This window comes from Eriocheir sinensis, chromosome 41 (genome assembly GCF_024679095.1).
Source record: "Eriocheir sinensis breed Jianghai 21 chromosome 41, ASM2467909v1, whole genome shotgun sequence".
NCBI classification, from domain to species: Eukaryota; Metazoa; Arthropoda; class Malacostraca; order Decapoda; family Varunidae; genus Eriocheir; species Eriocheir sinensis.
In genome coordinates this window covers 375043-395042 of record NC_066549.1, presented here as the reverse complement: position 1 = coordinate 395042, position 20000 = coordinate 375043, and the positions used below count along the sequence as shown (strand labels likewise).

Sequence of the window (20000 nt, the reverse complement as noted above, 5' to 3'; positions counted from 1 at the left end):
AATAAAGAAAATAATAAAAAAGAGAAAGAAGAATAAAGAAATATAGACAAAAAAAATTATTTCTTTTTCTTTTTCTTTCTCTTCCTCTTTCTTTTCATTCTTTCTTTCCTTCATATCCTCCTCTCTCTCTCTGTTTATCTTCTTTTTCCCCATCTATTTTCCTCCCTCTTCTGTTATCCTTCTTATCTCTCTCCCTCTTCTCCTTTTACTCCATTTTCCTTCACCTTTTCTTTCCTTTCTCCATTCCTGTTTTTATCTCTTATCTCTTCTTCCCGTCTTTATCTTTCCCTTAGTCGCCATTTTCCTTCTCTTTTATATCTTCAAAATTAGCGGTCTTCTTCTTCTTCTTCCTTTTTTCTTCTTCTTTTTCTTCTTATTTCCTTCCCATCTCCTCCCATTCCTACCCCTCAATTACCTCTTCCTCTTCCCCTCTTTCTCTGATACCGCCTCCCTTCCCCTTTCTCTCTCCCCTTCTCTTCCCCCTCTTCTTCCCCTTCCTGACATCGCCCCCTTCCCTTCTTTTTCTCCTCCTCATCCCCCTCCCCCTCCCCTTCCTTCCTCCTTTTTACCCCCTCCCTCTCTCTCCTCCCTCTTCTTCTCTCCCCTCTTTCCTCTCTTCTCCTTTCCCTTCTCTTTTACAGCTCCTCCTCCTCCTCCTCCTCCTAGGCGTTCGTGAAAATCCAGCCTCAAATCCAAACAAATCCAGACACGTAAATACGAACCGACGCCATCTTTGTTGACGCTCTGGAGGATGAAGAGGAGGAGGAGGAGGAGGAGGAGGAGGAGGAGGAGGAGGAGGAGGAGGAGAAGGAGGAGGAGGAGGAGAAGGAGGAGGAGGAGGGGGAGGAGGAGGAGGAGTTGGAAGAGGGAGAACATAAGCCAGAGAGGGAGGGAAGGTAGGAAGGTAGGGAGGGAAGGAGAAAAAGAGAGAGAGAGAAATGAAGGGAGGAAAGGAGAGAAGGAAGGAAGGGAGAGGAGAGAGGGAGGGAAGAAGGAAGGAAGGGAGGGGAGAGAGGAAGGGAAGAAGGAAGGAAGGAGGGAGAGGAAATATAAAATCTTCTTCATTTCTTTTTCTTTTTCTTCTTTTTTTTCTTCTTTTTTATCAACATTATTATTTTTACTTCACATTTTCTTGGTGTTGTTCTTTTTATTCTTCATCTTCTTTTCCTTATTCTTCTTTTACTTCTGCTTCTTACTACTACTACAACTACTACTACTACTACTACTATTGTTATTATTGTTATCATTATTACTATTATTTCTATATTTTTAATACTATTATTTTTTATTTCTCTCGCGTTTCCCCTTCCTCTGCAATCTGCATATTCATCTCACTTTTTTTTTAACATTTTTTCAGACCTTGTTTTTTTCTTTCATATCGTGTTTACATTTCCTCCTCTTTTTCCTTCTCCCCCTCCACTTCCCCCTCCTCCTCCTTCTCCTCCTCTCAATACCTTCTTTTCAATACCACGTTTCACATCTCCCCTTATTAGTTATTTCTCTCCCTTATGAATCGTCTCTTAAAATCCATCTAATGACACTAAATATCTACCGACGTTTATCTCTATTGCTTCACACTATCATTACTCTGAGCCTGACAACAGCATCTCCATATATCTCACATTAAGACGCCGAAAAAAGGGGACTCGTCAAGACACCACTTCATTCGAAATTGACCGTCTATTCTGAGCCTCTGTGTGTGTGTGAAGGAGGAGGCGGAGGAGAAGAAAAAGAAAGAAGAAGAAGTAGAGGAAGAAGAAGAAGAAGAAGAAGAAGAAATAGAAAAGAAAAAGAAAAAGAAGAGTAAATAAAAAAGACAAAGAAGAAGAAAAAAAATAGAACAAGAAAAAGAAGATGAAGAAGAAGAAGAAGAAATAACAAGAAGAACAAGAAGAAGAAGAAAAGGAGAAGAAGAATCATTTGCTGGAACAGTGCTTGACGGTCGTTGTTTTTTTCTTTCTTACCTGTTTTCTTGCCCTTGACTTGCTTCCATTACTGTAAAAAAAAAAAAACACGCTGGAAACTACAACTGTGAATCTTCATATTTCCTTAACAAACATATATGGACGCTATTTACTTAAGTCTCCGCCTGATCACACTTCTCCCCTGCACAACTACCTTAGCCTTCCACTGTGAATCCTTCCTTTATACTGATACTTCTTATACTTACGCTTCTTATACTACTGATACCCTTATACCGCCTTATACTTACACTGTGATATTCTTTTCCTCACTCCATTCATACACTTCTTGATGTAGTAAATATAAAGGATGATTAATTCGAAGAAGGTAAAGAAATATATAAGAAAAGATGAGAAGAAGAAAAAGGATATGTCCATATACTTAATTTACACTGCGTGATTCTTTTCTTTAACTCCATTCATTCGTTGCTTGATGTATTGCAGAAAAAAAATGTTGAACAAGAAGGAGATTAAGAAAAGAGAAGAGGGAAAGAGGAGAAGGAAAAGGAAACGTTAGCTGCGTGTGTATGTATGGTTCAATGCTTCGTGTGAGTCTTTCTTTCCCTTTCTTCCTTTCTTTTTTACGAAGGAAGAAAGAGGAAGGAGGGTAGGTTAGGTTAGATGTAGGTTAGGTTCGCCAAGACATCAGTTTCTTTCCCTTTGCTCTGGCGGGGTATTGCACGGAGCCACGCAAAAAACAGTCACCGCGCAGCATCTGGCAGTAACAGCGACACACTGCCAGCGCCTCGGACTTTACGGTTAACGCGGAAATCCTCGCCAAGTTAGTAGAGATTCCGCTGATGGCCCTCGGCGGGAGCCACGGCCAGAAATAGTGTGATCTCTTAAGGCGAGCAAGATATCCAGATGTTTTGTGGCTTGCTGGCGAGGAAGTGTGACCAAGGAGGCGGGTTAGAGAGAGAGAGAGAGAGAGAGAGAGAGAGAGAGAGAGAGAGAGAGAGAGAGAGAGAGAGAGAGAGAGAGAGAGAGAGAGAGGAATGCAAGGAGTGATAAGTGGCAATAGAGAAAAAAATGCGGCGTAGGGATGGAGAACAATTAAGAGTTTTGGAAACTTAAAGGGAGAGAGGAAGGGAGGGAGGAGGGGAGGAGGGAAGGAAAAAGGGAGGAATGGAATGTTGGGAGGGAGAGTAGGGAGAATATTTTTTGTAAGTGGAAATGTAGGGAAAGCAGGAGTTGCTGGAGTCTGTAGTTAAAAGAAACCGTAAGGGAAAAAAGGGAAAGAAAACGAAGGAGAAATGCTTAACATGTCCCCACTCCTCCCTCTCTACCTGATTCACCTCATAATAATAATAATAATAATAATAATAATAATAATAATAATAATAATAATAATAATAATAATAATAATAATAATAATAATAATAATAATAATAATAATAATAATAATAATAATAATAATAATAATAATAATAATAATAACAATAATTTTCGAGGCAATCCTCTCATTAGGTAGAGCAAGTACTGATGCCCTTAGAGTATTGTAAACGTGGTTGGCTGTGTCCGTAGACTTTACCGCTTCACTGCCTGGGTAAAGCTCCGGTCGAAACACATTATTAGTCTTGTTAGCGTTGGAAAGTTATGGGAATCTGCTGGAAATCTTGCTGTTAAGCCCTCTGCTGATCAATCTACTGGTATGATGTATAGAAGATTTCCCGAGTCTTTTCTGATGAACTATAACAATTATTAAGACCATTTATTTTTCTTAATCGATATAAGAATCTCTCCAACATTTGTCTGTTTGCTAATTCATTGCTCTCGCTTTTCGTTTGCTCATGATGTTATGCCAGATATTTAAATGAACACACACACACACACACACACACACACACACACACACACACACACACACTCTCTCTAACACACACACACACACACACACACACACACACACACACACACACACACACACACACACACACTTCTCCCTCTCTCTCTCTCTCTCTCTCTCTCAACCCCCCTTCCCCCCACACACACGCACTAACACTAACACAAACACTAACACATAATACTCCTACTAACCATTCTCTATCTCTCTCCCTCCCGCCCCAGACGCGACGGCCTACGCCCACTACGTTTTCAATACATTCGACACCGATCACCAGGGATCCATCAGCTTTGAGGTAAGTGTGTGTGTGTGTGTGTGTGTGTGTGTGTGTGTGTGTGTGTGTGTGTGTGTGTGTGTGTGTGTGTGTGTGTGTGTGTGTGTGTGTCTTGATTTTAATTCTTGTTCTTTTCTTCTTTTTCTTTTGTGCTTTCTTGTTTTATTTTCTTGGATGTCTTTTCCTTTTCCTTCTCCTCTTCCTCTTCATTCAACTATTCTTTTTATTTACTTCTCATTTTCCTACTGTTCTCCTCCTCCCCCTCCTCCTCCTCCTCCTCCTCTTACTTTTCCATCAGTTTTGAGGTTATTGATATTCTGCTCTTATCCTCCTCCTCCTCCTCCTCCTCCTCCTCGCCATTTCACACAGCGCCGTTTCATCTCCAGGAATAGGCTTTTTACTACAATGCTCTGCCTATCTCTGGAATATCTCGTGTATTTTTCTTGTTGTTTCTTCGCTTTCCCGCCTATGTTCTTATTTCCTTCTTTCTTTCTTATCAGATTCTCCACCTCCCTGTTGCTTGTGTCTTCTTCTTTTACTTCTCCTTATCCTTCTCTTCGTTTTTTCTTCATTGGTCTGACTTGAAACGTCACTCCTTTTAAGTTTCTTCTTTTCCTTTCTTCTCTTCCTTTCTCTTTTCTTTCGCCTTTCGCCTTCCTTTTCCTTCTTTCATCTCATTTTTTTCCTTTTCCTCCTCTTTTTTTACATGAAAGGATCCTGTTCAAGGCCAACAAAAAGAGTACATAAAAAGCCAGCTACTCGCCGCTCCCATAAAAGTAAAACGTAGAGTAACCAAGAGAGAGGTCAATTTCCTTCTTTCTTCTCCTCTTTCCTTTTCCTCCCCTTCTCTTCCTCCTCTTCGCTCTTCTTCCTTTTACTTCTTCCTTCTCCTTTCCTATCCTTCTTCATTTTTCTCCTTCTTCTTATTCTCCTTCTGATGTATCCTTTGCAATAGAAACAGTAACACAATCTTCAAGCTATATTTTCCTTCTATTTTTATTCTCCTCCTTTCTTCTTCTCCTCCTCCTCCTCCTTCTCCTCCTATTACTCTTTCCTTTTTCAATATAAACATAAATATTATCTTCAAGTTGCATTTAGCATTAGTTTAACCTCTTCTAGATTAAGCGGTGCAGTTATTGTCTCCTTCCTATTGAATGAACATGAAAGTAGTTAGAAAAAGGTGAAGGGAAAATATAGTTAACTTCTCACTGAGCGGTGAAGTTCCTCTCTCCTTTCTATATAATAAACATGAACAAAGTAAAAGTATGTTAAGAGAAAATAATAGTTAATTTCTTCTCCCTAATCAATTCAGTTCTCGTCTCCTCCTAACTGAATGAAGATGAACAACTTACTACTATATCAAGACGAAAAATGAAAACAAAAAAACTGAACTGATTGAGAAACTTGCCAAAAATACTATAGAATGAACTTGTTAGAAACCTAATCAATTCAGTTCTTGTCTCCTTCCAACTGAATGCAGATGAACAACGTAGAATTATGTCAAAACGAAAAAATATATAACAAAGACCGCACAGATTGAGAAACTTGCCCAAAAAACTATAAAATGAGCATGTTAAATATACATGAAAAAAAAAATAGTTACCTTCTTTCTAATCAAAATAATTCTCGTTCCCTTCCAACTGAATGAAGATGAACAACTTCCTATTATGTCAAGACGAAAAATGAAAACAAAAACCGCATTGATTGAGAAACTTAGCCGCCAAGAAGGATAGGCCTAAACGTTTTCATTTGCATATTGAAGGAAAGGCGAAGGGTGTGTGTGTGTGTGTGTGTGTGTGTGTGTGTGTGTGTGTGTGTGTGTGTGTGTGTGTGTGTGTGTAAGCCTGAATGAACCCTATAATGGATGTAGGGCGTAAGGAAGACAAAGAGGAAGGGAAAAAAAGTATAATTGTGGGCATATGGTGTGTGTGTGGGGGGGGGGTCTGTCCGTGTCTCTCTCTCTCTCTCTCTCTCTCTCTCTCTCTCGTCCGTTTACCATATTTTTTGCCCTTAATAAAGACAGACACTTCCTCCTCCTCCTCCTCCTCCTCCTCCTCCTCTTCCTCTTCCTCTTCCATCTCCCTCCATTTCCCAATAAACCAAGATTTTGCCACATTTAACCACCTCCTCCTCCTCCTCCTCCATGCAGTTTTTCCATGGTGCATGGTTCTTTTTCCTTTCCTGCCAGCTTTGGCTGGAGGGATGGGGGGTGGGGAGGAGCCTTCGCCTTTGCTGTCCTTCATCTTCCACCTTTGATTAGATAGTTAGTGTAGCTTGTCACAAGCAGCCTCGTAAGGACCAGCAGGTCTGCTGTTGTTTGTTCTTCCTTTGTGTTCCTTTCTGTTCCTCCTCCTCCTCCTCCTCCTCTTCCTCCTCCTAAAGTCTACTTCCACCACCTCGAAAATGACTTCCAAGCGAAACTTTTATTAAGGGATGGGAGCAATTTTTTTTCCCTTCCTGTTCGAAAGTTCAGGAGAAGAGGCGGAGGAGGAGGAGGAGGAGGAGGAGGCGGAGGAGAAAGATTGTGATGGAAAAGTTGAAAGAGTGGATGGGTGATGGTGGAAAGGTTGTGTGTGTGTGTGTGTGTGTGTGTGTGTGTGTGTGTGTGTGTGTGTGTGTGTGTGTACGTGAGTGAGAGAGAAGGAAAACAGGTGAAAGGAAGGAAGGAAGGAAGGAAGGAAGGAAGGAAGGAAAAAACAAAAATAGAGAAATGAAAAATAGGAAACAGGGAGGGACGAAAAGAAGAGCGAGAGAGAGAGAGAGAGAGAGAGAGAGAGAGAGAGAGAGAGAGAGAGAGAGAGAGAGAGAGAGAGAGAGAGAGAGAGAGAGAGAGAGAGAGAGAGAGAGAGAGAGAGAGAGAGAGAGAGAGAGAGAGAGAGAGAGAGAGTATGAAGATGATGTGGACACGTTTGAAGTAATATTGGAATGAGAGGAAAGAGAGAGAGGGAGGGAGGGAGGAAAAGAGGGGAGGGAGAGAGGGAGGAAAGGAGAGATGAGAGTCGGGTTCGAGGGATAGAAGGAGCATTAGGAGGTGGAGGAAGTGGAAGAGGAGGAGGAGGAGGAGGAGGAGGAGGAGGAAGGAGAAAGGGAGAAAAGGATGGCACATATGAAGTTTCAAGAGAGGACGAAGGAGGTAGAAAGGAAGGAAGGAAGAAAGGAAGAAAGGAAGGAAGGTAGGAAGGAAGAAATGAAGGAAGGAAGGAAAGAAAAGATAAATAAGAAGTAGGCAAGGAGAAAAAGAAAAGAAGAAAAACATAAAGAAAATGAAAGATAAAAGAACAAAAAGGAAAGAAGGAAGGAAGGAAGAGAAGAAATGGAACAAGAGAGAGACATAGAAGAGAAATTTGGAGGAAAGAGGAAAGGAGAGATGGAGAGAAAGAGGAAAGAGGAGTTTGAGGAGGAGGAATGTTTCATGTTACCTCTTATGATGTGTGAAAAGAGAGAGAGATTTTGTTTCGCGATATTTCCACTGCTTCTTCCTCCTCTTCCTCCTCCTTCTCCTTCTCCTCATCCTCCTCTTAATTCTCCTCCTCCTCTTTTTAATTCCCCTCCTCCTCTTCTTGATTCTTTTCTTCCTCCTGATCCTCCTTCTTCTCCTTCTCCTCCTCCATCGTCTCCTCTTCTTCCTCCTCCTTCTTCTCCTCCTCTTCCTGCTCTCCTCCTCTTCCTCCTCCTCCTCATTTACTTCCATATCCTTTAACTCCCTCTTCCTCCTCCACTTCTGCTTCCTCCTTTTCCTCCTCCTCCTCCTCCTCCTCCTCCTCCTCCTCCTCCTCCTCCTCCTCCTCCTCCTCCATCTGCTCAGTCTGATAACACACAACACAAGGTTTACAGAAAATTACTTCTCCTTCCCTCCCTCTTTTCTCCCTTTTCCTCTCTCCCTTTCTTCTCTCCCTTTCTTCCTTTCTCTCTCCCTCTCTTTCCTCCCCTTATGGTTATCTCTCCATCCCTCTCTGTCGTTTCTCTTCTTTCCTTTTCTTTTCCTCCTCCTTATTTTTTTTTTAACTGTCTGTCTTTCCTTCCTTCCTTCCTTCCTTCCTTACCTATTCTTTCCTTCTTTCCTCCTTCTCTCTTTATTTATCTCTCCCTTCTTCCCTCCTTTCTTACCAATTCATCTCTCTCTCTCTCTTTTTCTCTCCAAGTTCAACGCATAAGAATTAATTAAGAAGTAAGAGGAAAGAGGAGGAGGAGGAGGACGTGCTTTTAATCAAGGTGGTCAGACAAGTCGCAGAAGCAAGACTTGAGAGAGAGAGAGAGAGAGAGAGAGAGAGAGAGAGAGAGAGAGAGAGAGAGAGAGAGAGAGAGAGAGAGAGAGACAGAGAGAAAGAGAGAGAGAGAGAGAGAGAGAGAGAGAGAGAGAGAGAGAGAGAGGAGAGAGAGAAGAGAGAAAGAAAGGAAGAAAGAAAAAGAAAGAAAAAAAAAGAATGAAAAAAAAGAATAAAAAAGAAAGAATGAGATTGAAAAAGAGATGGATAGATAAATAGAGAGAGAGAGAGAGAGAGAGAGAGAGAGAGAGAGAGAGAGAGAGAGAGAGAGAGAGAGAGAGAGAGACGTCACCACAAGTTTGGGCTGATTAATATTTTTTGTCATTTTTTTTAATTTTAACTTTTGCATTTTCACTTTTTTTTCTCTCTAATCGCTGAGTTGGCGGGTTTTACGTCTCTCTCTCTCTCTCTCTCTCTCTCTCTCTCTCTCTGTGTTTAGGCCTGAAAAAAAAATCTCTCTCACTTATTGACACTCCCCTCGCCTCTCTCTCTCTCTGACTATATCTTTTTTTTCCTACTCCTTATCACACACACACACACACACACACACACACACACACACACACACACACACCATCATCATCATTATTATTTCATTTCCATTAACTATTTTTCATTCATGTCTCAATTCATTTCTTTCTTTTTTTCCTTGCATTTTTTATCCTTCTTTCAATTCCATTATGCGAGTTTTCCTTTCCTTTTTTTTCTATTTCTTTTTTTCTTTTTAGATTTCATTAATTTCTTCCGGCGATTTTTCCTTCAGTTTGTCATTTCAATTTCATCGTTTTTTTCTGTGTAGGTGTGTGTGTGTGTGTGTGTGTGTGTGTGTGTGTGTGTGTGTGTGTGTCTCTCTCTCTCTCTCTCTCTCTCTCTCTCTCTCTCTCTCCCACCCTCACTCTCCCTTCCTTCCCCTCTCCCTCTCTCCCTCTCTGTCTCCGTAACATTTTCCTCAGCACAGGGGCAATGATCCCTTAACTTCAGACGTGCAACCACGATGGGCAATTACAAGGTGTGTCAGGTGACTAATTAGCGTTAGGTGAGGGAGGAATGCTCTCAGGCTGAGGGAAGGAGAGGGGAGGAGAGAGAGAAGGGAGGGAGGATGAGATGTACGGAGGAAAGGAGAGAAGAGAGAGAGAGAGAGAGAGAGAGAGAGAGAGAGAGAGAGAGAGAGAGAGAGTGTGTGTGTGTGTGCGTGCCTTACAAGCGGTAGTATCATGTAAGATATGGGTGTTAAATCTAGCCCCTCAGTACTTTCCATTGCCTCTTATACCATGCTAGCTATCAGTGCCTTGCAAGCGAGCGTGAAAGCATGTATTATAGGTACTGATATGTAAGGTACGGGTGTTAAATCTAGCTCCTCAGTACTTCTCATTGTCTCTTATACCATGCTACCTCTCAGTGCCTTAGAAGCGGTCGATGCACGAGATAAGAAGAGGAAATCACGTAAAGTCATGAATATTTAGAGAGATACAATTTAGATAAAGCCAGTTATTGTAGAAGAGAGGCGTTTTAAAGAGAGAGAGAGAGAGAGAGAGAGAGAGAGAGTAGCCCAGTTTTGGCCAGATTTGATCACAACACGATTTGATCACAACACAGCAAAGAATTTAAACCCATCTCTCTCTCTCTCTCACACACACACACACACACACACACACACACACACACACACATAAACAAACAAACAAAACAAAAAATAATAATAATAATAATAATAAAAATAATAAATAAAAAAGAAGAAAAAACATGAAGAAGACAAATAAAAATACGTGATAATCTAAGAATAATAATAATAATAATAATAATAATAATAATAATAATAATAATAATAATAATAATAATAATAATAATAATAATAATAATAAAATAATAAATAAAAAAGAAGAAAAAACATGTAGAAGACAAATAAAAATACGTGATAATCTAAGAATAAGTAATAATAATAATAATAATAATAATAATAATAATAATAATAATAATAATAATAATAATAAGCATAACGTAATAATCTGTCACGCCTCCCGGTTCTTCTCTGCCTCAAGTTGCTGTGACGGGCGCCCACTAATAAGTTTTCCCCTTATCTAAGCCTATCCCGAGCCAACTAGTCCTTTCAGGTAGGCCTAGGCGCGCGTTGAGATTACGAGGAGGTAGATGAGGAGGAGGAGGAGGAGGAGGAGGAGGAGGAGGAGGAGGTGGAGGATGCAGAGAAGAAGAAAGTGGAAGAGGAAAAAGATGAGTAGTAGTAGTAGTAGTAGTAGTAGTAGTAGTAGTAGTAGTGCAGTAGTAGTAGTAGTAGTAGTAGTAGTAGTAGTAGTAGGAGGAGGAGGAGGAGGAGGAGGAGGAGGAGGAGGAGAGAGGAGGAGGAGAGAGAGAGAGAGAGAGAGAGAGAGAGAGAGAGAGAGAGAGAGAGAGAGAGAGAGAGAGAGAGAGAGAGAGAGAGAGAGAGAGAGAGAGAGAGAGAGAGAGAGAGAAGAGCCAGGAATGAATTAAAGAAAGTAGGGAAAGGAAATGGAGAGGTCGGTACTAATAGAGAAATGGAAAACAAAATACTATCTACAGTTTTCTAATTATGAAGAAGAGGCGAACTACTACTAATGGGAGGGAACTTCATCCTTACACTAATCTAAAGACGAGTAGTAACTGTCCTTTGATAACCTTGCCTTCTATTGCATTATAAGGTCGGTATTCTCATATAGATAGATAGATAGATAGGTAGATAAATAAAGGTTTCTACCCCATTAGTTACCATTTCTCGCCTGCCGACTGAATTGCTCTGAAAATCTGTGCCTTCACTTTTGTCAGCGATTGTATATTAAGTCAGTAAGGGAGAGCTTGGGAGACAGACACACGTAGTAGTAATCATAGGTACACACATGTTACCTTCACTTCCTCCTCCGCCCTCACTACACACAGCTACGTTATTTCAGTAAAGGAGAGCTTGGGACACAGACATAAGTACAATGAATCAGTGAGGGAGAGCTTGAAACACAGACACACGTGATAGCAGTCAATTCCCAAGCCCACACGTGTTACCTTAATTTCTTCTTCCAACTTCCCTACACACACAGAAACATTACATCAGTAAGGGAGAGCTTCGTACACAGACATAAGTACAATGAATCAGTGAGGGATAGCTTGAAACACAGACACATGTGATAGCAGTCAATTCCCAAGCCCACACGTGTTACCTTAATTTATTCTTCCAACTTCCCTACACACACAGAAACATTATATCAGTAAGAGAGAGCTTCGTACACAGACAATGAATCAGTGAGGGATAGCTTGGATCACAAGACACACGAGTAGTAATCATAAGTTCACGCATGTTACCTTCACCCTCTCCACACACAGTTCCCTTCCTCGCCACGGCAGCCTTAATTACGTAGGTTAAGTTAGGTTAGGTTGGGTAGGCTTGGGACTCGGACACATGTATTAGTAATCAGTTCCTATCACACATGCTACCTTCAACTCCTTCTCCTTCATCCTCGCTGCACACACAGTTAGTTCCCTTCCCCGCCGAGGCAGCATTAATCAGGTTAGGTTGGGTTGGTTCGGGTTAGGATTAGGTTAGTTTTGAGGCCAAACACTCGCCGTCCCAGAGAGGCTAAATAGTGTATATACCCCCCCCCCCTCCCCTTTACAGATTAATATTCAGTAGCAATTAAGACGATTCTACCATTGCCTACCGACCTATTTATATGCCTATTTACCTTACCTATTTGCCTTTCGTCTCCCTATTCATCTTTCTTACTCTTATGTTAGTCTTTCTTTCTTTCTACCTTAGCTTTATCTACCTATCTTTCCTTCTCTCCTTCCCTCCTCTTTCTTATGTCCTTTCCAATTACGTTTTCCTTCCCTCTTTCTCCTATTATCTTTATCCCTCTTATCTTAGTCTTTCTACCTATCTACCAAGCTATCTATCTTTCCTTCTCTCCTTCCCTCCTCTTTCTTATGTCCTTCATTCCACTTACTCTCTCCTTCCCTCTTTCTCCTATTATCTTTATCTCTCTTATCTTAGTCTTTCTACCTATCTACCAGGCTATCTATCTTTCCTTCTCTCCTTCCCTTCTCTTCCTCATCTCTCTCTTTCCATCTACTTTTCTACTTTTCCTTCTCTCCTTTCCTCTTTCTCTTTCTCTCCCTTAATTATCTCAGTCTTTCCTCCTGCCTACTTTCCCTACTTACCTGTCTTCCCTCTCTCCTTTCCTCCTCTTTCTCTCTCCTATCTCAGTCCTTCTCTCCCTTATCTCTCCTCCTTTATTTTCCTTGCTCTTCATTCTTATTTTACTCTCATTATTTATTTGCTTTTGTTTTCTTGTTTCTCATTTCTCCTTTATTTGTTATTTTCTTTCTTTCACTTTCCTTTCCTTTATTTTCCTTGTTTTTCGTTTTCATTCTCTTCCTCCTCTTGCTTCTCCTCTTCCATAAAAATTTCCCTCCCTTCCCCTTCTTTTTCTCTCCTTTTCCTCTCCTTTTTATTTTCCTTCTCTTTTCATTCTCATCTCATTCTCATTCTTTATTCCCATTTTCATTCTTTCTCTCCTTTTCTTTCACTCCCCTTCCATTTTCATTATCTCTCTCTTCTCCTTCTACCTCTCCTCCCCTATAGAAACCTCCACCCTCCTCCTCCTCCTTCCCCTCCTCTTCCTCCTCATTACCTCCCCCTCCTCCTCCTCCTCCCTTTCATACACATTCATTCCGTCTCCTCGATCCATTACTCACTCGCCAACTCATCCATTCCTCCTCCTCCTCCTCCTCCTCCACCCGACCCAACTTATATGAAAAAAGTGTTAGTGGAAGCCTCTGTGTGTGTGTGTGTGTGTGTGTGTGTGTGTGTGTGTGTGTGTGCCCAAATTAATTTATTCTTTGCCCGCTTGATGGATGTGATCGACGAGGCTGTCCAAATTATGCTGGAAACTCATAATGGAGGTTGTTTTTTTACACAGCGTGAAAAATAATAGTAATAATGATAATAATAGTGATGATGGGGGTGGTGGTGATGGTGGTGGTTCGGGTTTTGTTCCCATAGAAAGATTAATTGATGGAGAAGTTATGAGGAGAGAATGTATGAATTATGCTGCAGACTAATATTGGAAGTTGTTTTTATAGAGGAGGTGAATAAAAAGAGTAGGTAACGGTAATTGTGATGGTAGTTATGGTGATGGTTCTAATATTCCTCCCATAGAAAGATTAATTGATGGGGAAACTATACAGAAAATTATGGTTTAATGTCAAACTGGCTAATTTCACGAACGTAAGAAGAAGAAGAAAAAGAGGAATGAAAAGAAGAAAAAGAACAAGAGAAGAAAAATGACAAAAACAAGAAGAAAAAGAAGAGCGGCAAACAGATATGAAAAAGACAGTTAAGAAAAAGTGGAATAAGAACTTAGATAAAAAAAAACAGGAATACGCACATACTGAAGACATTGAGAGATCGGAAGAGGAAGAGGAAAGGAGGGAGAGTGAAGGGGAAGAAAAAAGAAGTAGAAGAAAGTAATGGTGGTTCAAATATTCCTCCCCCATAGAAAGATTAATGGACTGAGGAGAAGTTAGGCAGAAAGTATGTAGAGAATTACGTTGCAAACTCATATTGGATGTTGATTTTTTAGATACGAATTAATAATAGTGATGGTTCAAATTTTCCTCCCCCATAGACATATTAATGGACGGAGAAGTTATGCAGAAAGTATGTAGAGTATTAAGCTGCAAACTCATATTGGATGTTGTTGATTTTTTAGATACGAATTAATAATGGTGATGGTTCAAATTTTCCTCCCCCAAAGAAAGATTAATTAAGGAGAGAAGGAAAAGGTTAAAAAATAGAGATAAAAAGGTGAAAGAAAGTCTGATACAAGGATGGAAAGTGATGTATAAAGATGCTAGGATTCGAACCAAGGCCAGCAGATTCGTAATTGAGAACGCTAACCATTGCACCACGTAGGAAAATCTTAGTTAACATACTTGACTAGGCTATTTTATTACTGAGGTTACCGATTTTTTTCATATACAGCAATATTATAGCGAAGATACTATTAGGCTATTCTGTATTTATTTGATTTCTTTTTCTTTAATAATTTACAATTATTATGGCTATCATCATATTAAGTTATCGAATGTATCCAATTACCGTTTCTTTAATGTTTCATAGTTTTTAAGGCAAATAGATATAATTAGGCTATTAATCAGGTTAGTCTTTTTAATGATTTTGCAATATAATTATGAGGAAACAAATCATATTAGGCTACTATTCTAAGAGAGAGAGAGAGAGAAAGACCCTCTCATCACCACATTCATCCTTTCCTTCCCTCATAACATAGCATAACATTACATTAACATAACATAGCAAAACATAACATTAACATAACATTCCAACATCACACCCAAACCAAAAGTCAAAGAAAGAAAGAAAGAATGAATGAATGAATAGGAGAAAGAATGTGAGAAAGAAGGAAAAAAATTATGTAAGAATGAAAAAAAATAGAAAAAAAATTGAAAGATCAACAATTATCAACAAAATCACTATTAATACTCACCCCACACGCCTCCTAATACACCTAGAGATGCCCCACGCCTTCCCACGCCTTGTATCCACACGCCATGTCCTGCACTTCAACGGCACACGAGTAAATAAGAAAACACTGAGAGGAATACACCATCCCCTCTTTCCTTCTGCCCGCCTCCCCCTCCATCTCGCTCCCAGGCGGTACTCGGCGCGGCTGACAACAAGAGAGAGAGAGCGAGACAGACGTACACTTTTTAGCCATGACTATCTTATTTTAACTAACTATTTTACTATTAGCCGGTTCACCCAAGTCTGAGGTGTGCATGCCCGATTTCTTGGATAATATATAATAGCCTACACGTAAGAAGCAGTCCTCTCATTGTCAGAAATATCCAAGCAACGATAGCAAAGCCTGTCAATTATAGTCGATTTTGAGTTTTAAAAATATATAGTATTGTTGCAATCAGCTGTTTTGTTTATTTATAAGAGCGTTGATTATAATTATTAAGCAGCCTTGACGCTGTCCACCACCGAGTATTGATAATTTTAACTCAAATTTGACATGATTCCCTTCCCTTCCCTTCCCTTACTTTACCTTCCCTTCCCTTCCCCTTCCCCTCCCTCACTCAACTAACCTTTCTCTCACACCAATAACCACTTTCTCTCCCTTCCCTTCCCCTTTCTCTCCTTCCTTCTCCCTTCCTTTCCCATCCCATCTCTCCTCTACTTCCCTCTCCCTTCCCTTCTTCCCTTCCCACATTATTAAACCTTTCTCTCCCACCCCCAGGACTTCGTAACCATCCTGTCGGAGCTCTCACGGGGCAGCACGACGGAGAAGCTGCGGTGGGCGTTCAACCTGTACGACATCAACGGCGACGGCTTTATCACCAAGGAGGAGATGCTGGATATCGTGTCCGCAATCTACTCCCTCGTGGGCCGCAATGCCATCCCGGCTGTCGAAGAGAACACCACCCAGGAGCACGTGGACAGGATCTTCGAGGTGAGCGGAAGAAAAGAAAGAAAGAAAGCATGCTATAAGAGAATGGGAGGTGAGATAGTATAGAGAGACATGAGAAGGTGTTAGGAAAATACGACCTAGGATTGCGTGGACAGGATCTTTGAGGTGAGGTTAAGGAAAGAAGGGAAGGAAAGCATTTAAAGATAGAATGAGAGGGTAAGGAGAAGGATTGTATAAGAATAGAGAGACATAAGAACAGAGAGACGTAAGGTGTTAGTGTGAGTTGAAGAGAAAACGAACCAGGAGAACGTAGACAGGATCTTTGAGGTGGTATTAAGAGAGGAAGGAAGGAATGCATTTAATCATAAGGTAAGGGAAAACATGATATAAGGATGAGAAGTGATGAATAGACTTAGTGGAGAAAACGACCAGGAACAAGTGAACAGAATCTTTGAAGTTAGATTAATACAAGAGGATGGAAGGAAAGGATGTAAAAATGAAAAATAAGAAATAGACGAGAGGAGGGATAGCAGCTAAAGATGGAAAGTGATGTAGAGGAGGACATAAGGAGGTGTTAACTGAGAAGATAATGCTGGGACATACTATTTGAGGTAAGGTTAAGACGAACCGGCCTCTTGCAGACTCCTTACGTTCTTATGTTCTTATGTTCTCATGTAGTAGTAGTAGTAGTAGTAGCAGTAGTAGTAGTAGTAGTTGTAGTAGTAGTAGTAGCCATTGTTGTCATTGCACGCGCTTACAAAAGGTGACACCACTTCCCCGAGTCAGCCTTTCCATCATCCATCATTCACGGCCTCGCTCCACGATGCTGTTTGAGCGGCTGTTTGGTCGCCTAAATTAAACGGCTGAATATATAATGACAAACAGCTTTCGGCGCGAGTACCTTTAGAATACGTGGACGGCCCATACCGTGTCGGGGCTCACACACACACACACACACACACACACACACACACACACACACACACACACACACAGGAGACCCCCTATACCCCTTTCATATTGTACATTTTTTTCTATTATATTTCACAACTGTATTTTTAACGTGAATATTTTCAGCTTTACACTTACAATCACTTAATAAACCGTTTATTATTATTATTATTATTATTATTATTACGAACACACACACACACACACACACACACACACACACACACACACACACACACACACACACATATGATAAAAGTAAAATCAAAGAAATCACACACACACACACATAGCGAAAGAGAGAGAGAGAGAGAGAGAGAGAGAGAGAGAGAGAGAGAGAGAGAGAGAGAGAGAGAGAGAGAGAGAGGATTAGGTTGCCACATGTCGTTAGCTGAGTGGGTTAATCTGGACCATAGTTTGCATAGGAGTCTCTCTCTCTCTCTCTCTCTCTCTCTCTCCCCTAACTTTCTTCTCTTTCATTTCCCTTCGAGGCAATTTCAAACTTCTCTCCCTCTCTCCTCCTCTTCTTCCCTCCCTCTCTCCTCCTCCTCCTTCCCTCTCTTCTCCTTCCTCTTCTTCATTCCCCTTCTTCCTCCCTTCCTTGTTCTCTCCATATTTCTCTTGTTATTCTTGTCTCTCTCCGGTCCTTCCCTTCCTTCCTTCCTCACTCACCTTGTTATTCTCTCTCTCTCTATCCCCTTTATTCCTTCTTTCCTTCCTTCCTTTCTTTCTTCCTTTTTTTCTCTTTTTTTATTGTTTTTCTCTTCAAGTATTATGATTTTTTTTCTTCTTCTTTCTTTATCTTTTTATTTCTTTATTTCTCTCTATGTGTGTTCCTCCTCCTCCTCCTCTTCCTCCTCAGTGTTTCCTCCTCCTCTTTATCCTCTTCCTCTTCATCTTCCTCCTCCTCATCCTCCTCAATGTTCCCTCCTCCTCTTTTTCCTCTTCCTCTTCATCTTCCTCCTCCTCATCCTCCTCAATGTTCTCTCTCTCCTCTTCCTCCTCCTCCTACTCCTCTATATTCATCTAATCAGGAACTTTTGCTTAACTAACACGTACCTTATGAATGTGTATGGAAGACTCCAAGAGGATGGAAGAACAGCTGTCTGCCCTCGCCGGGATTCGAACCAAGTCCCGTCGATTCTTGGGTAGACATGCTAACCACTGCGCCAGGAACGGAGAGAGAGAGAGAGAGAGAGAGAGAGAGAGAGAGAGAGAGAGAGAGAGAGAGAGAGAGAGAGAGAGAGAGAGAGAGAGAGCACATAGAAAACAATTGTAATAAAGGGTGGACTCAATCTTATCAGGTAATTCCCAATCAAGAGGAGGAGGAGGAGGAGGGGGAGGAGGAGGAGGAGGAGGAGGAGGAGGAGGAGGAGAGAAAGAGAGAGAAGAGGGAAATATAGGGAGAGAGAGAGAGAGAGAGAGAGAGAGAGAGAGAGAGAGAGAGAGAGAGAGAGAGAGAGAGAGAGAGAGAGAGAGAGAGAGGATGATTCTCGAACGTTGATTGGTCCACAAGGTTACGAAGTTTGTGGTTGATTGCTCTCTCTCTCTCTCTCTCTCTTGCGGTAATGAGAAAAGGAAGGAGAGAAAAAAAGTCGGTGCGTAAGGAAGGAAAAAGTAAAAGAAACTGAGAGAGAGAGAGAGAGAGAGAGAGAGAGAGAGAGAGAGAGAGAGAATGACGTCAGAAGTAATGCATGTGTATATTTGCGTATCTGCGTGTGTTTGTGTGTGTGTGTGTGTGTGTGTGTGTGTGTGTGTGTAAGGGGAGGGAGGACAGCCGTAATGCGATCACATGAAGGTAAACAGAGAGAGAGAGAGAGAGAGAGAGAGGCATATATAGTAAAAGGAATATAAAGAAGATAAAATTAAACTACAGGAGGAGGAGGAGGAGGAGGAAGAGAAAGAACATGTACCAACACAGATTTCTACTCTCTTCCTTCCTTTCTTCCTCCCTCCCTTCCTTCCTTCCTTCCTCTAATTTTTTTTCCTGCTTCCTCCCCCTTCTCTCCATTCTCTGTTCTCCTTTGCTGCGTATTTCATTCTTCTCTATTTCCATTCTTCCTTTTCTTTATCTTTCTTTCCTTCCTTCTTTTCTTTCTTCTTTTCCTTCTTTTCCTTATTCCTTTCTTCATCATTCATTTATTCATTCTCTCATTCCCTTAACTTTATTCTCGTTTCTTTTCTCCTTCCTTCTTTCTTTCTTTCTCCATCTCTTGTCTTTACTTATCTTTCTCTTTTCTTCGTATTTTTCTTCCTTTCTTTTCTTCTTTTTCTTCCTGTTCCTTCATTTTCATCATGTTGTTGTTGTTGTTGTTGTTGCCTCCCGCTGCGATACGAGTACTGTACGTGACAGAAGAAGAAGTAGAGGAAGAGGAGGAGGAGGAGGAGGTGGGAATGATGAATGAGAGAATCGGAAGAGGAAAAAAAAAAAGAGGAAGGAAAGATTGTGGGAAAAAAATATGATAATGAAGGAGGAGGAGGAGGAAAAAAAAGGAATTGGAAGAAAAGAAGAAACGTGTATAGTAATAATGATAAAAAATGACATAAATAATAACAATGATAACAAAAACAGGACTAAAAAGGAGGAGGAGGAGGAGGAGGAGGAGGAGGAGGAGGAGGAGAAGGAGGAGAAGGAATAAGAGAAGAAGAACAAGAAGAAGAAGAAGAAGAAGAAGAAGAAAAGAAAAAGAAGAAAAAGAAGAAAAAGAAGAAGAAGATGTAGCACAATGAAACGGAAGAAAAGAAGAAAACAACAACAACAACAACAACAACAACAACAACAACAACAACAACAACAACAACATCACTTACAACAACAACACGTGTCCCAAACCTTCCCTTCAATAACCTTCTAAAAATTTATCTTCCCTCCAGAAACTCGACATCAACGGGGACGGGATGGTCACCTTGGACGAATTCATGGAGATCTGCACCTCAGTAAGTAGTACCCAGGGACCCGCCAGCCTGACTAACCCATTCACAGTATTGTAAGATACTTTCGCTTCTCACATCAGCTGTTTCTAAAGTTCTAAGAGGGGGTCAATTGGGTTCGAATGAGCGTTTCTTTGGGTTCACGGTACAGAAGAAGGGCCAGACTACCACCAGGGTCATAAAACTACTTCAGGAAATGCCCAAAACTCCTACGAAAGCCTTGTCAAATATGTGAACTTGGGTGACGAAATATTTAGTAATACAGCCCCGATCGTATCATAAGACATTTCGCCGCCCAAGAACACATATTTGACAAGG

At 40.9% G+C, this 20000-nt stretch overlaps 1 protein-coding gene across 4 annotated transcripts in view; it reads left to right on the top strand.

The window, feature by feature from the left end:
* Positions 1 to 20000, top strand: part of LOC127009470 (Kv channel-interacting protein 4-like) — a 201211-nt gene that overhangs the window by 177534 nt on the left and 3677 nt on the right. For all 4 annotated transcript variants that reach the window (XM_050882565.1, XM_050882564.1, XM_050882567.1 and 1 more), the window contains 3 exons: positions 4029 to 4099; positions 15630 to 15842; positions 19626 to 19688. In XM_050882565.1, coding sequence (XP_050738522.1) covers positions 4029 to 4099; positions 15630 to 15842; positions 19626 to 19688 — 347 coding nt within the window. The remainder of the gene's footprint in view (positions 1 to 4028; positions 4100 to 15629; positions 15843 to 19625; positions 19689 to 20000) is intronic.